This window comes from Chaetura pelagica, unplaced genomic scaffold (genome assembly GCF_000747805.2).
Source record: "Chaetura pelagica isolate M959 unplaced genomic scaffold, ChaPel_1.0 scaffold224, whole genome shotgun sequence".
Classification (NCBI taxonomy): Eukaryota; Metazoa; Chordata; class Aves; order Apodiformes; family Apodidae; genus Chaetura; species Chaetura pelagica.
The window spans coordinates 1,447,543-1,465,094 of NW_009953316.1; the positions used below are offsets into that span (position 1 = coordinate 1,447,543).

Here is a 17,552-nt window from a genome sequence, read left to right on the forward strand (position 1 = left end):
GACAAGGAAAGATGATATTCATTTGAAAAGATAGCATGGCAATTTCGTTAGCTGTTCAATAAAAAGGGAGTAGCAAGAACAAATTGCTTAATGAATGAGGGAGGAGAGAGGAGAGTATTAATGCAGTGAATCTATAAAAATGAACTCAATTTGAATTCAACCAGAAGAACAAATTGATGGAGCAGCAGGCTTTGTAAAGCACTAGATCTTCATCTGGATGCTCAGATAACACAGTGACTAATTTTGCTTCTGTCAAACATCTTGGGTTTTACTGTATAAGAACTGAAAAAACAAGCATGCTTTTAAATGCTGTTCGACCATCAAAACACATTCCTTTCACCATTCAGAAAATATTTCAAGAGAATAAAAGCTCACTGTATGTTTTTCCATTTTTAGTGTTTTTCCTGTCAGATTTTGGCAGACAAAAAAAAAAACAATTAACCATTACATATAAAAACAGAAAAAACCCAACATCTATAACATGTTGCAAGTGAAAAATTGAAGGAAGGAAAAATTATTTCTATTGTTACATTGGAACAAATATTTTAAATGTCAGAATGGACATTGTAAAGGGAGAGGAGAGAGATACAGGTAAGCAACTTCCAGTTCACAGGCACTTAATACACTTTCAGAGATGAAATAAAATATTTGCTCAACAGTTTACATGACAAAAATGATAGTGGGATTACAGGCTACAACACCAAGAGTACTACCACCCACAGGCCATTTTAAGTTATTTTTACATTATTTAACTATATTAATATCCAGGGAGGGAAATCTGTTCATTCTTTATTAATAAAAGTAATTTTAGACATGCAAGTGGGTCTTGTCCATTTCTTCAAGGCACATATATTTGTCCAGATTAGAAAATCTTTCATGATTTGCAAATATTTGATGAGTCCCATTTCTTGCATTGCTGGAAAAAAAACTACTATCAATCTTTGTTTGCATTGCAACAGCTTCTTCATACAGTAGTTTCACATTATCTACTTGAAATCCCAAAGAAGAGAGAAAAACAGGTTCCTGTCCCAAACACCTTAGCACTGCAGTAGAAATGCCAGATACAGAGAGAGGCAGTGAGAGAAGCAACGTGTGCCAGGAGAGACATGAGCCACATCTGTGATATTATGTTGATTCAAATGCAAGTATATTGCAATGGAGTTTAATATTTTCAAAATGTAAATGACTTCTTCATTAGATCTGACTTCCTTCTCTACAGAGCAAACAAATCCCTCTCCTTCCAAACAAAACAAGACTGATCACATCCCTCAATATTCAAATATAACTGCTTCATCCATTTCTTGGCTTTTACCTTGTTTTCTACAAAAGGGAAAAAAACACAAAACAAATTACTCTTGCCCATCTCACGAGTACAAATGCAAAAAGACTTTGTTACAACAACACTGCTCTTCCTGAAGAGCAGTAACAACAATGCCCTGCAAAAAAAGAACCATGTACCTAAATGAATCTCATTAAATTTCATAAAATTTCTATTTTCAAGGAGATGAAGAGAAATTCCACTTGTCTTAATTGAAGAACTGAAGAGCAAGAGACAAAACAACTGTCACTAGATTTAATTTTGTATCATGTGGTTTCCAAATCTTAAGTCTAATCTTCAAATATGAGCCTTTAATATTTTTACTGCCTTCAATTGTAAATTATACTCACCAATCATATCATACTTTTCAGAAACAGCTTGGCCCTTCCTGCAGTAAGTAATCATGTTTTGCCTCAGGCTATGTAGTTTACTTCAAATTATTTCAGAATCATCTGAAAAGATTCATTTTTCTATTAAAATGATGAATGAGCTAAATGAGGTATGTAATAAATACTGTAGGTTTGTAAACAGACTTCTCTTGAGAACTAATGCCTTAACTCATTTAGTAGTTCTTCCCCCTGGTATTTTCCAGTGAAGTCATCCTTAAAATATGGTTAGCACAGGACTGCCTGGAAAGAGCAGGAAGGGTCAGAATATAATCTGCTTATGAAAAATAGAGGACCTCCTCTTGACAAAGGTAATGAATTGAGGACAGGAGAAATAAATGTAGCACTCAAGCAAAGGTCACAGCACAGCTCTACGGAGTGACTTGGATCAGCCACTCAAGGATGAGAGGGAAAACATCCAACCAGTTGAGACACAGCAGAGGGGAACACTAGGTATTCAATTATGATAATAGGTCAAATTCACTCCTAACATAACTCAACACACTTCAGCTCTAACACACCCAGGAATGTATTTTGTCAATTGATTCCAGAGCTCAGAAAAGCTAAAGCACATCTCAGGTATGATTTTGCTAGGAAGAAATACCCAATAATCTGATTACCAGGGTCACCTAAGGTTTAAAAAGTGCTTTTTAATAGAAAGATACTTCTACTGAATGATTTAAAAAAAAAAACAAAAAAAAACCAGAAAACTTAATAGACCTTCTTGTGTAAGAAAACTTCCAAAACAAAATCTCAGCAACAACACGTTTCCTTCTCTAGCAGATACTTCAATGAAAGCCTGGAACAACACATGGGGAAATATATGTAATTGTATTAGTATGGACAGGGATTTCTAATGACAGTAATAATCAAATTTTAATGTTATGGTTTCGGTAAATGAACAGAACAATATTTCTGTGCCTCTTCAATAGCAAATGAGACTTTAATGTCACTGGCAGCTCAATAAAACCATTTTCTAATATATAGGGTCTTAATGACAGCTCGTTTCAGTCCAGACAGTGAAGCAAATATGTTAACAGTGAACTCCAGCTCATTATAAGGAGATGGAAATAAAACAGGTCCTCTGCACTTTGGATAACTATTGATGTTTTTACTCCATATTCTCTGCATCTCCCCCTGACTCACATAATGGCTCAAGTGAAGGAATGTCAATAAGCTATTTATGGCAAAGCTACCACATTTGAAGCCACTCAACAAGGCTATACACAACTCAACTATCCACAATTTTTAGATGTGCAGCAAAGATTTCCAACAATAAATACTGCAAAGGAGGAGATGTCTGCTGCCTATGTGAGTAAAACACACTACAAATATTCTTGGAGCAGTTGGAAGTGTGGGGTCTTCAACTGCACTTTTCTCTACTAAAAAGGACTACACTAGTATTGAAATTCTTTATGCCTAGACTGAAATAAGACTTAATTCATTATGAAGTCCTTCTTCAAGAAAGTTGGGCAGAAAAGATACCATATACATGCTAAGGATATGGAAGAAATATTTTAATCAACTGCACTGCTACTGGAAGTTCTCAAGTAGTGCTTAAAACACACTGTATCTTGATGAAAACACTGGAATACTTGGCAAATGTCATGTCTCCAAACTGACTAAATAAAGCTAAAGGTACAAAAAGCCTCTGTGGTGGCAGGATCAGTTCAAGAAGTTTTTCATTTTCTTCTCCTGACAACCTGTCCTTCATACACATGTTGCAATTTCCTCAATTCAGCTATTTTTGCAGGCAAACTACAAAGCAGCTTGTGGGCAGCATTTGAAAAGGCCTCCAAGGATGGATTTGTAATGTGTGGGCTCCAGCCCCCAACATCTGCACTGACACCACAGACAAGGGGGTGAACTGCAGTGCAGAGACGGAAACGGGCAGAAAAAGAAGCAACTCTTTACCAGCAAAGCAGCACTTGCACCTAACACTGGTGTACATCTGACACTTCTAAATAAGCCAGTTCACTGAAAGGAAAATTAAATATCATATATCAGCCTGACCACAATGGAAACAGCAGGATCTCTCCAGAGATGGGAGAGAAGCCAGAGGAGATCCAAGATCTCAGCAGCTCTTCAGTACACTCTCACTGGCTCTGCATTTTAAAGACTAGACCCAAGTGCTGTGGGAGAAGGAAGGTCAGGCTGGGTCTGAAATACTCCTCAAAGTCAATGGCATCTGAAGCCATTATTAAACGAGTCAACAGCAGCTGGACTTATTTCTGCTGAAATAGTTGAATAAATCCTCCCCCTGACTCCATGAGGGCTTGGGTCAGGGTCTGGAAATTCCACTCTAAGTTGTAATTCCTACCTTGGTTGGTACTATCATCAAAATCACTGGTTTGTAAAGCTCTAGATCTCCCCCAGAATTGTTTTTTTAAGAACTTGACATCCCATCCACCACTTTCCAGTCCACCTGGAGTGAGGGAGCTTTCCCTAGCAGCTTACACAGCACATAAATAGCTCAGCTATCATTAGCTCATCTATCACAGCCAAATTTCTTTCAGAGCTTTTTATGAACCTGAGCCAGGCTTGAAGAGCTGTTCTTGGTAAAACTGTTAATCTCCCTCAACATTTTCTACAGCAGCTTCGTATCTCCAATCTTCTTTGAGAAGACCTCTGCAAAGTTTTGGAATGGGAACTTTCTCAAGCTCCTCCACTCTAAAGAGACAGGTGAAAAAATAATTCAGGGTGTTTTGCTGCTATGGACACATCTCTTCTACAGGTTGCTCATACTCCCCCATCTTCTCCTTGGTCTACAATCTTTGGTAGGATCTCTGTTCCATGGTGGGTGTGTGTGTGTGAGTGTGCATCCACATGTGTGTGTTGGCTCTTAAACCTCTTGTTAATTGATACTTAGAATCCTTTTGGTCATATTTTATGGATTTGGAGAAGTTAATTTCTTTATATTAGCCCAACAGGTATCACATTGCTCCACATTCTGCTCACTTAAATCATTAAACATGTTTTTTAAGCATGCCCCCTCCTTTACTTTACACCTTGCTGCCCAAGCTCTGCTGCCTTCTTTCAGGCTTCTTGCTCTGAGAAGTGCAACAATTTTGCTTAGAGACTAATTAAGTTTTTCTGTAGTTCTTGGCACCTGCAAGGCTTTCACTTTTTTAGCTGTTCATTTTAGCAAGTTTCTTTGCTTGTATGAAGAGTTCATGCTAACTTTTGAGCTGTTAACACTGAAAAGCTTCTGCTCTCTGAAACTACAAGGAGCAGCTGATGTTAACATAGTTTAAGAATAGGAAAACTTACATCAGTCTAACAATTTTATGTCTAGTTACTAAAATTGAATTTTCAGCCTTTAGAAACACAAAAAATATTCCTTCCTTTCCAACCATAATGTCCTTTATTGTGCACTAGCTAAACAATTTGGCAGAAAATTAATTAATCTTGCTGGTAATGTTAGTGACATTTCAGAAACACTTGTCTCTAAAAAGAATCTGACAGGCCAGATCAAATCCAGGCTACATAAAATATAAACCTACTGTAGCAGCTGACTGGAACATGGAATTGCTTTTTCTACCTGACAAACAGAACACACAGACACATCCCACACATGTTATTTTATAAATTCAGCTTGCATACATGAAACAAATAGAGTTAGCACAAGCAATAGAGCCAAGAGAATCAAAACTGACCAGTTAAAGGAAAACAAATGAGCTAACTTCTAAAAGGACTTGCAAGGAAGGTGAGAATGACTTTTTTTCATATTTAGACCCATTTTAAGGAAACAAACACACTAAGCCCACTTGCTACTTAGTTATCTTACAGTACACCTCAAAGGATTAACCAACTGTAATGGAAATTACAGATTTGCAGTATTAATAGCAAATGTGCAGTTATTTTCACCAAAGAAGCTCAAGGTATTTTAAAGCTTCACTGACAGAAACAGTGAGATGATCAAAAACCAGATGCTATGCAAAGACACGTAAGTCACTAGCAGAGTTCAGACACCTTGCTTTTCTTCTGATGACCAGTATATCCATGGCCTGACACAGAATGGTTTGGGTTGGAAGTGACCTTAAAGATTACCTAGTTCCAACCCCCCTGAATGGACAGGGACACCTACCACCAGACCAGGTTGCTCCAAGCCCCATCCTACCTGGACTTGAACACCTCCAAGGAGGGGGCTTCTTCAACCTCCCTGGGCAACCTGTCTCATCACCCTCACATCAGAGAATTTCTTCCTGATGTGTAACCTAAATCTCCCCTCTTCCAGATAAAGCCAGTACCTTGTCCCATCACTACAAGCTCTTGTCAGAAGTCCCTCCCCAGCTTTTCTGAAGCTCCTTCAGGTAATGCAAGACCACCATAAGGTCCCCCCAGAGCCTTCTCTTCTCCAGGCTGAAAAACCCCAACTCTCTCAACCTGTCCTCAAGCTGCTCCAGCCCTCAGATCATCTTCATGGCTCTTCTGTGGACTTTCTCCACAAGCTCCATGTCATTCTTATGTTGGAGGCTCCAGAACTAGACATGTCTGTGCTTCCATAAAGGCACATATCTGGTAGTTAGCTCTAAAATGCCAGGCAATGATGCCATGACCACTGGAAGGCAGCAAGTTATGCTGTCCTCCTCTTGAGGGGACATCCTATCAGGTTTTAAGGCATTTCCTTCATTTCACTAATACCATTTTATGTTGTTCTTCCAACACCACACACAGCAACACCACACACATTGGAACACCAGTCCCCAGGCTGATAAGGTTCAAAATGAATTAACAGCAATCCCCAAATGCTTCACGTAGGCAGTGCTAACTCAAATATCCTGGAGTAAGTAAAAATTAACAATAAAATTGACATAATGGCTAAATAAACCAGTTTGAGATGCATAATAAGAAACCTCTCAAGCATTTGGCTGGTGAGAAAGGCATTCTCAGAAGCACAGTGCTAACTACAGTGCTAAGTGAAAGATGCAAACCCCCTGGTAATTATGCAAATAATATTCCCCATTATAAATCTTCAGCTCCTCATTAGATTGAGGCCACAGAACTTTTATCTCTCCTGTACAATATTAAGAAGCAGAGGGTTTAAAGCATAAGACTAAGGCTGCACCTTGCTCATAATCCCCCTCCATTTTCTTTTGTTCTCATCTTTTAAAATGAACAAATATTCAACATTGGTTTACTATACTGTGAATATTGTTCAACAAGAAAAATACCATAGAGGTGGAAAAGCATCAAGAAACATCTGTGAAAGATACTCAGGTGTATTTAAGTTAAATGTGCTTGGGTTTCAATTGTGATTTGGAAAAAAATAACATGGGCAATAGATTTCTACTTGCACAGCAGAGATAAAACTATTGCTTATTGAAGGGATTGGTTTTCTGTGCTACAAATCAATAAATCTTAAAAAGCTTGGATTTTATTTCATATACAGAGAGCCAAACAAATATTAAAATAGCTGCTGACATAAGTAATCCCATTTATTTTAACAAGAATGCTCACACAAGTATTTTAAACTTCTTTTTTCTTGAAAATACCAACTTGTTTATTATTTTTACTCAAGTAATATGTAAGAAAGCATAGTCCTAACTCAGAGAACAATGACTATTGTTAGAGTCAATACAGATTCAATAAAGCAAGCAAGCACTATCTATAAGAAGTTATAAATCTGCCAGACATTTGAAATATATAGTGTCAGTTATCAGAGGAGAACAGCCAGCCATTTTTTAAGACTTCCTTGTCAGGAAATTTTTATACACCAGCTCTAATGAAATATGATTCTTTGATACAGAATTTTTCACTAAGCTTGTTCCAAGGCTTGAGACAATCCTCAAAAGTTAGGCTTGTTTTTTTTTTCTAGAACACAAAATACTTCAAAGCTGATACTTTGGTAATTTTTTTTGTTGGGCAAGATTTCAAGTCCAGAAATATTAAGGATTTCCTTTAAATATGAAGTAATTAATTTTTAGAAAAGTTCGCTCATATCCTTTAACCTCTTCTGTAATAAACAAATTTAGCAAATTAAATCACCGAATGGTTGAGGCTGGAAGGGACCTTCAAGATCATCAGGTTCCAACCTCCCTGCCATGAGCAGGGACACCTCCCACCAGACCAGGCTGCACAAGCCTCATCCAACCTGCCCTTCAACACTTCCAGGGATAGGGCAGCCACAACCTCCCTGGGCAACCTGTTCCAGTGCCTTCCTACCCTCATGGGGAAGAATTTCTTCCTTATGTTGAAAAGTCCCTCACCCAGCTTTCCTGGAGCCTCTTCAGGCACCAGAAGCTGCTCTAAGGTCTCCCTGGAGCCTTCTCTTCTCCAGGCTCAACACCCCAAGTCTCCCAGCCTGTCTCCAGATCAGAGCTACTCTAGCCATTTAGTCATCATAGACCTGGACTACTCTTTTTTCCACCCTCTGAAAAATATACCTTTAATATTACCCACACACATCAGAAGACATATTAGATTTGTAACGTTCAGAATGTTTAGGACCTTTCTTCTCAACTACTCATAAGACAAGGATATTTTACAGGAAAAAAAGCAAACTACATCATATTAACTAGTAATAAAAAGTTTGAAGAAACAAGACTGAAGACATGGTTGTTTGAGAAACCTGAGACTTCTATAAAAGCTTCTGAACTTACAAAACGCTGCGCCTTCTGCCGCTCCTCTTCCGAGGCAGCTCTCTCCCGAAGAATAGCTCGAGTCAAATGTTCATTGGATGAAATCCTCTCTCGTTCCAGAAGTTTGCCAAACTCATCACGTACATACATCTGTTCTTGTTTCAACCTAGAGAAGGTGGAGGGAAAAAGAGGTTGAAGGTATGACATCTACATGGAGTTGAAAAGGCCAGAGGCACAGTCGCTGTAAAAAGGAATTGCTGTGATGAACTGTGATTGGCTTAAGGACACCTGAATATCAACATATGCTAATATTATATCATTAATATAATATTTAATAATATAACAGTAAATAACACAATAGAAATGTGTTCATAGAGTACATGTAATATTAAAATAGTATTTATAGTATTCATTAAATCACACAAAATATAATTCATTCAACCGCTTTATGTAAATATATCCTTAAGTAATAAAAATATGCATGAAACTCTTGTCTGTTGGTTGCTTGTGTTCTGTGTTTAAGGAATTCTTTTACCAGGAAAATAATTCTCTCTGCCAGCAAGTATGCACCCTACTCTGAGCTAAAAGATTTGTTCTTTTCTGAAATGCACTAATACTTTCCTATCTCTGGACATACCATAAACCTAAACACTGAATCCATTTTCCAAGCAGCAAAAAAGATCCAACAGCCATAATAAACCTTTCCCAGCTATTTGAGAGGATGGGATGAAAATAGGTATTGAACTCATTGCAACAGAGTTAATAAAAGCAACTATAGTCCCAGAAAGCCCTCAACATTTCAATGTCACAAACCATAAATACAACCAAAAATCTTCACTGTGGCACTCGACAGAAGCACACCAGATGTAATTGTCATGAAAATACCTAGATATAAATTATTTAGCTAATAAAAACCTTTCCATTGCCTGGATGTTGTGACACTGAACACAGAGTCAGCATTAGGGAACTCAGAAGTGTAATGGCAGCCTCAACCACCAGTTTTCAAATAGATTTTTGAAAGAGTGATGGAGAATAAGCTTAAGTATTCTCAGTGCATTTATACGTTGTCAAGGGAGCTTCAGAGAACAAATCATAATGAGTAGGGTCACTTTGTAAAAGGTACTAGCATTACAGTACATTAGATTCTTCCCCAGGGAAAATATTTAAGTGAGGTGGAGAGGAAAAAAGAAAATTACAAGATGTATTAGTTCTGTGCTCAGGCACAAGTCTCTGAAATGCAGCAACCAACTGGGAATCTTTATAAAAAGTTTATTAAGCAGCATCTTCAATTACTCTGGCAAGAAAAAATAAGTCAGATTATGCAGACATGGACCAAATGCCATTAAGTGATTTCCCATGGTCCCCCAAATTATTCCAGCAGCATTGATGTAACAAACCATTCACACAATCAATGGTGCAGTCAAAACACACTGGTTGTCTTTTCGATTGGAGAAATCATGTTTTCTTTAGAAAGAAAAAAAGTGTCAAAATACGAGTCTCAGCAGATTATCCTTCTGAAAGACAGTGGAGAAAGCACCTGGCACTTCCAGAGACTGAAGTAAGCTCCTTCCTCATTCCTTTCTGGAGTTTATTTTCCACAACTGGTTTTCCCCTAAAAATGTCTCTTCTTTATTCATATTGTACCCCACAGAGTAACAAGTTACAGGAAATCAGATAATATCTGGAAAAGGCTGCCAGAGGTTTCTTTTCTTTTCCAATATTAAAAAACCCACTCAGATATTTACTACTGGCACCCCTTAAACACACTGAATTTGGGGACAAACATCATTTTAAGAGCATAGTCTCATCCACTGGACCATCCTTTTCATGAAAACAAAATCCACACTTGCAGCCTTTCACAAGAAATGTTTCCCTGATCAACCCATCAGCTCTCCCCTGCAGCTGTTGCACAAATACACGGCCTATTTCCAGAGCATTTAACTTTGATGATTAACAAATCCTTTTTTTTTTCCCCTGCTATTTCTGGACAGATGATGTACAATGCCAAAATATTCCTTGGTCTGTTTGCAGAAGTACGTTGCACTTTCAGACCACTTATGAGCTGGCAGGAGTCAATCATCTCTTCCCTCACCTATGACATCTTGACCTTTCTTTTGCACTAGTATCATTGAATTTTGTGCCACATGCATCTTCCAGAAATAAAAATATTAACAAGCCCAGTTCTGAGACTGCTTTTCAAGAAATCCCATTACCCACCACCTTCAAGACTAATAATCTGCATTCATCATTCACAATCAATCTCCACCTTCTCCAGTTTAACCAGTAATTTTCTAAAGATGCTAAGTGTTTTAGTAGCCATTAGGCCTGTTGTGCTTCTGCTGTTTTCAAGTAGCCATGTTCTGGAGACATTCAAAACCCACCTGGATGAGTTCCTGTGTGATGTACTCTAGGTGACCCTGCTCCGGCAGCGGGGTTGGACTAGATGATCTCTCGAGGTCCCTTCCAGCCCCTAAGATTCTATGATTCTTGTTTTGGGGCAATCAAATTATTTATTCTCTGCTGCTACTTCCCTTTAGTAAACACTTCATCTCTTATTTTCCATTCCCTTCTATGTAAGTAACAGATCATCTCTTCAAGATTTGTTACGTATTCATCACTAATTTTACTTCAACAGTTCCAGAGCTGTCTGGTTTCCCTTCCACTCCCCACAAAACATCTTTCTTTGGTAAGTGAAAAAAACCCAAACCCCACCTATTTAGTTTTCCATACACTCCAGTTAAGAAAATAAAAACTTCCACTTGACTTTCCATAATTGTCATTTTGACTTCTTGGCTCCTTGATTTTTGGCATAAAGCTGCCTTTGCTGATCCATATGTCTGCATATCCATCTGCCTTGTGGACCCTTTGCTCAACTGCAAGCTGTTTGCTGTTTTGTAGGCAGTTCTTAAACCAGCAACATTTGGAGCTCTTTCCTACATGACTTTCCTTCTTCTTTGACTCTGAAATAACAGTTTCATTCAGAGCTTTATCTTTTCAGTTCTTGGAATTTCTCTTTGAATTGCCAGCTCTCCTTTACACGCCCCCTCTTTTCTCCTGCATGAAGAGGTTCTCATCTCTTTGTTTCAACTGGCTTTACTAGATGCCTCCTTTCATCAAAATATACTTAATGTCACAAAGCATTTCTGCAATTCCTGTGCTCATTTCCAGAAGCACAAGCTTGCCCCTTCACCAGAAGCTGCTGCCAGCCGAAGTAGTTCCCTGCCCGACTGAGTCCATCAGCTCAAAGGGCTGGTGACATCTGTTCATCCAGCTTTGCCAACATGTTCAGGACTAGTTTTATTCAACTCATGGATCAAGACACTCAGGTCACCTCAGTCAAAAAAAGTTGTCCAGTAATCACTGCTTTATTTGCTTCCTTGCATGACAGTCTACCATCAAATAAATTGATACCACTTCATGACCAAATTTTATACAGTTGAAGCCAAAAAGATCGTTGTTTTATATTCTTCAGAAATATCCAAGACTGCTGTCCTGGTTTGAGCCAGGATGAAGCCAATTTTCCTTTTACTGATTCTTTTTTTTTCCTTCAGTAAGCTTTCTTTTAACTAGTAACTGTGTGTTCTGCTAAGCTGATAAGACAGTGGAATGTTTTTCTGACTACTGACATTTCAAGGTCATACCTTCACTCTGCTGGCTCAGACACTACGGGAAGATGTATGACCCCCCCGTAGGAGGCTGAGTTAGACAGACAGCAAAACTGGCCAGAGATATTCCATTCCATATATCTACGTAAGCTCACAGGAAGGTCAGAGATCACAGAAGACAACTTCCTTCCTTCTTCTTCTTCCCTTCTCTTCATCCATGGCCAGCATCCAGGGAGGACTCCATCCATCACAATCGACCCCCAGGCTTGAGCTCTCCTGACCCTCATCACTCTCTGCTCTTCTCCAGCAGCAGCTCTGGGATTCCTCGCAAGTCTTTCCAGTTCAGGGGAGTGCTGTGGGAGTTGCTGGGAGTGGGAGGAAGCTAGAGGATTTTGCTCATACCTGAACACATCTGTATAGAATTGTATATATTCTCTTATATCATTCATTAGTGTTTTAATTAAAGCTGTGTAGTTTAGTTTTCAATCCAGCCAAGTCTCTCTCTTTTTCACCCTCTCCTTCCCTACCTGGGTGGCAGGGGGAGGGGATCAAGACCATTGTTGTCGGACCTGAGTCACACGGTGACAACTGCCTTGGTCACAGCAATACCTCAAAGCAAAAATCTAAAGTCTTTCCCATCTACTCTAATTCTTATTAATATGATCAGAGAATTCATCTCATTGTACCTACAGAACAAAAACTAACTAGTTTCCTTGCCCAAGCACTCCCTAAACTTTTGCATTTAAGACAACTCTTATTCACAAAACAAGCCCTGTCTAACCTGTTCAACTGATTTAAATTCAGCAGAGTTTTGGCAAAATACGTAGGATTTTGAAGTAATTTTCATTTATTTGAGCTACATAATTGGGTGGCCTATAAGAGCTTAATGAAACAAACACAAGACAGATCTCAAACATTTGCCTGCATCAACTTAGAGTAGTTTTCTTTCTTGACACTACAAATTCATTTTATATGCATTCAGCATGTCCTGCTGCTGGAGAAAGGCAAACATCAGCTAAATCTACAATAAGAAATATTATTATCTAACCAAAAGGAAAAAAAAAAAAAAAATAGGTGCACATCTCCCATTTATAATGAGTTGAGCAGCACCACTTGTCAGTACAGCCCACCACTGCAAGAGCTCTACATAAACAGACCACTTCAAATGACATTTTTAATTACAACAAATATAAAGGTTCAATATAAAGCTTCTCACATTTAAGCACAAAACCCTAGTTAGCAGACAAGAGATATTATGTGCTACACTGATCATTTACACATAAAGAAAGTGGTTTTGTAAAAGGTGCTGAAACAGCAGAGAAGCAGCTGGCTACACATTTTTCTAAACAGTTGATAGTTAGAAGAAAATACCTCTAAATAATTATGAAATACAGTTGCAAGAAGTGTTCAGCTATTCAGTTACAGTAGCTGATTTAATGAAACAGTGTTTGCAATGTTATCACTTCACCATTTTACTATTTAAAAACACAGCATTAACAAGAACCTCTGTGTACTAAAAGTTTGGATCACCACAGTATTTCACCCTCTCAGCTGCTTTACAGCACACAAAAAAGCAACAACTCCTGCTTTTCTACAGCACTGTCTTGTAAGACTCCAATGCTGTTGAGTTAGTGCTGTGAAGAAAAATAATGTACTTGTACTTTTTGCAATTTAGTAAACAAACAGCCAGTGATTAAGTCACTTATCTGATTACCCCTAAAGCTTCTGGCACTCAAGATTCTGCGTTGTAGCTTCTTTCATCCATCTCTTAAATGCTTGATGATTGCCTCTTACTTGATGAAAAGGGAAGTGAAGCCCACAGCTCTCACAGACCCACGTAAGCCTTCAGGCTGGAAAGGACCTTGTGGGATCAGCTAGTCCTACTCAAGCAGGGTCAGTAATAGCAACTTGCCCAGGACCCTGACCAGTTGGATTGAGAATCTCCACAAATGTAGACTTCACAGCCTCTTAAGGCAACTCGATCCAGAGTCTGACCAGCTTCAGTGTTTTCTTCTGTTTAGACAGAACTTAATGCATTTTCATTTGCCTCTGGTTCTCATCTCCAGATGTCTCTGCTTGCCCTTGGATGCATGGATGACATTTGCTTTCTCACAGTCTTCAGGAACGTCTTCTGATCACTACAACCTTTTGAAGACAACAGAGTGGCCTCACAGCGACATAAGCCACTCCCCTCAGCACTCATGGGTGCAACTCAGTCTCCATGGAATATGTCTATGTTCAGTTTAGTGTTCTTAACCTGATTCTCTTCGACCATGGGTAAACTGTGCTCCAGACATTCCCTCTGGTCTCAGGGTCCTGGGATTCCTGCAACTTGGCTTTAATAGTAAAGATAGAGGATGAAAAGGCAAAGGTGGCTTTGGATTATCTCCCACCTTCTAGATTTACTTGTTCACCAGGGACCCTGCTCCACTTAGTAGTGGGTCCACACTTAGACCACTCTTATTGCTTTGGATTTTAACACTATATCCTGATACTCATATGTCCCTCTGTTTATAAATGTATCTGCTGATAGACAATGTAAATACTTAATTACTTGTAGTTCAGTAAAGAAATAGCAGTAATAAATAGTAAAACTATAGGTTTTGTTTGTGTGAACACCAAGTTTATAGACTGAAGACATGATCCAAGCCTCATCCAACCTGGCCAGGAGCACTTCCAGGGATGGGGCAACCACAGTTTGTCTGGGCAACCTGGGCCAGGGTGTTACCACCCTGACAGGAAATAAGTTCTTCCTAATGTCTAACCTAAATCTCCCCTCTTCCAGTTTGAAACATTTAACCCTTCTCCACTCACTCCCTGCCCTTGTCCCAAGTCCCTCCCCAGCTTTCCTAGAGGACTTGAGGCATTAGAAGGTACTCTAAGGTCTCCCTGGAGCTTTCTCTTCTCCAGGCTGAACAGCTCAACTCTCCCAGCCTGTCTCCAGAGCAAAGCTGCTCCAGCCTTCCCATCATCTCCAGGCTTCCTGTTATTGTCTTTATAGTCTAGACTTAACAGCTTAGCTAGAGGAGAAAAAAAATATTGAATTCCATTTGTAAATGAATACTGTGAGTTATGAAGCTCACATATTTGAATGAAAAACTTGAAGCCAGATCCCCTGGGAGAGAATTCTACATTGCTGTAATTCCTATCTCATTGGAGACACTCAGAACAGAATGCTACAGCATCCACCTAAGTTACTGCACACAATAAGCAGACTTAAATGTATGAAGTTTGAATTTTCTTTAAAAAAACCCAGTCAGAAATATGATTGAAAGCTGCTATCACAAAGGGGAAAAAAAATCCTGGAGGAAACTTCAAGAGGCTCAGTAAATCCTGATACACTAATCACCAAAGATTTATGGATCTAGGAACAAACAGAGGCATAATAAGAATTTGGATATTTTTGTTATCATGTTATCACTTTTAGGTTCCACTCTAAGACAAATTCTGAACTGTTTCATTCCTGAAGTCACTTTAATCAAAATAATGTTTGCAATACACCCCACCTAAATTAGATTCTGTTAAAATTGAACACACAGTCACCACATTATTCTCCAGGAACAATCTCACAGCTACAGACAGATGAAAATAACTCTGAAAGATGCTCTCAAATACATATAAGCAAATTTGTTCTTAGATATAGATTTTGGGGGTGGAGGGCCCAGGAGGGACAGAGGCAAAATCGAAGTAAGTTACATACATGATGAAAATATGTTCCAGTTCCCTCCTGAAGGAGATCTTCAGACCAAACCCAAAGGGGAAATACTTGATTTCAGCAAAATAATCTCTTTGCTTCTGCATTCCTCTTTTATTCACTGCTTTTATAGAAAATACATGAATGTGAGATTCCAGTACCTGAAAGGGGCCTATAAGAAGTCTGGGGAAGAGCTATTCACTAGGGAGTGTAACAGTAGGACAAGGGTGATGGTTTCAAGCTAGAGAAGGGTGGATTTAGGTTGGACATGAGGAAAAAGTTCTTTAACATGAAGGTGGTGGATCACTGGAACAGGTTGCCTAGAGAGGTGGTGGAGGCCCCATCCCTGGAGACACTCAAGGGAGTGTCAGGCTTGATGGGGCTCTGAACAATCTGGTCTAGTGTGAGATGTACCTGCTTATTGTAGGAGACCTGGACTAGATGACCTTTAGAGGTTCCCTCCAACCCAAGACATTCTATGGTTCAAGGTGGCATTTGCTATTTTCAAACAAGCTCTGAACTCACCTCTTGCAAGACAAAGGAAAAGAGAATCATAGGTGTGAACACAAACATTTCAGAACATTACCTAAGTCAGCCTGAAATGCTCACCCAACAACTCTGGCAGGAAAACCTCTTTGTCTGAAGCTTTAGAAGAACCCAAATTAACTCAATTATGGCATTTGCCCAAGCTAGAGGTATTGATTTACCCTAGGCTTGAAGGAACAACAGCAAGACTTCCAAGCCTTGCAGTCACCAAGCAAACATGTTACAGGTGAGAGCACCCAGCCTGCACATGACAATCTCACTAAGTATGCTTGACCATTACAAACACAATAGAAAAGGAAACAACTCTCAGCTGCTTAGCTCATCTTGTTTATTTACTGCAGTTGACAGTAGAGGAAAAGTAAACATGCATATTAAGGAATAAATAGATTGAATACATCAATATTTAAAAACTTAGGCAGAAAGTTGCTCATTAGGTTCTCAGAATTTTGTATGTTCTGTAACTATCAGCTTACAGTAATTATTTCTATTCAAAGGATACTAGCATTAAATAAATAAAAACAAAACACAAACAAAAATGATCCTGCAATTATATAATGCCTTAAAATAATTAGAAACTATCTTTCAGGGTAGAAGAAAATAAGTCAAAATTTGTGGCCAGCTCCACTCTCCAGTCTCTGTGCAGCAGAATTAGGAGCTTAATAAACTAACAAGCAAGCACCTCCGGTGGGACAAGCAGGCTGTTTCTGCACCTCTTTTAAGAAATACTAAACTACATTCCAAAAAAAGGCAAGACAAAACTTTGCTGCACTCTGAAAAAAAAAAAAAATAAAGTCATAATAAATCAATCCTCATCAGATTCATTTTTCAAGAGAAAACTGTTCATTTGACCATGTGAATTTACAAGGCAGTTGCTGATCTTGCACAGCACGAGCCATGATAATTAATAAGATGAATAATTTAATTCTCAATTCAGAAGAATTTCCTCTGCTGTTTACTTCCAAGTATCCATTTCTATCACGCTTGAAAAACATCTGAAGATATTGAAGACTGTCATTAAGAAAAAAGTACCTTTTAATGCAGAGACAACAGCAACACACTGAGAAATGTTAAAGAAATATTAGTTTAGTGCCTCAACAACCACTACACACTTTATGGTAAATTCAACCAGAAAAAAATCTAAAATTGGTAAATATTCCCAGATTAAAAGCAAATACAGCAATATGGCATTTTCAGCCCTTGTTACACTTGTTGACAGTTTTTTGATATAAAACACTTTTTTAGTTACATTTCAGGGAAATTATTACTTGCCAGTTGTATTTTTATTACACTTTCCAAGCTACACAATCTGATGGATCTGTGGTGATCCAAGATAAACTCATTCAAGTCCAAAGTATCAACTGTGTCATTTTTCATTACCTTTAACCAAAAAAAAAAAAAGTATTTCTGGATTCCAAGTCCATT

At 38.6% G+C, this 17,552-nt stretch overlaps 1 protein-coding gene across 2 annotated transcripts in view; it reads right to left on the reverse strand.

Annotated features, from left to right (window-relative positions):
- CHCHD3 (coiled-coil-helix-coiled-coil-helix domain containing 3) overlaps window positions 1-17,552 on the reverse strand; it is a 181,557-nt gene that overhangs the window by 115,206 nt on the left and 48,799 nt on the right. For both annotated transcript variants that reach the window (XM_009998101.1, XM_009998102.1), the window contains exon 4: window positions 8,307-8,451. In XM_009998101.1, the coding sequence (XP_009996403.1) occupies window positions 8,307-8,451 (145 nt within the window). The remainder of the gene's footprint in view (window positions 1-8,306; window positions 8,452-17,552) is intronic.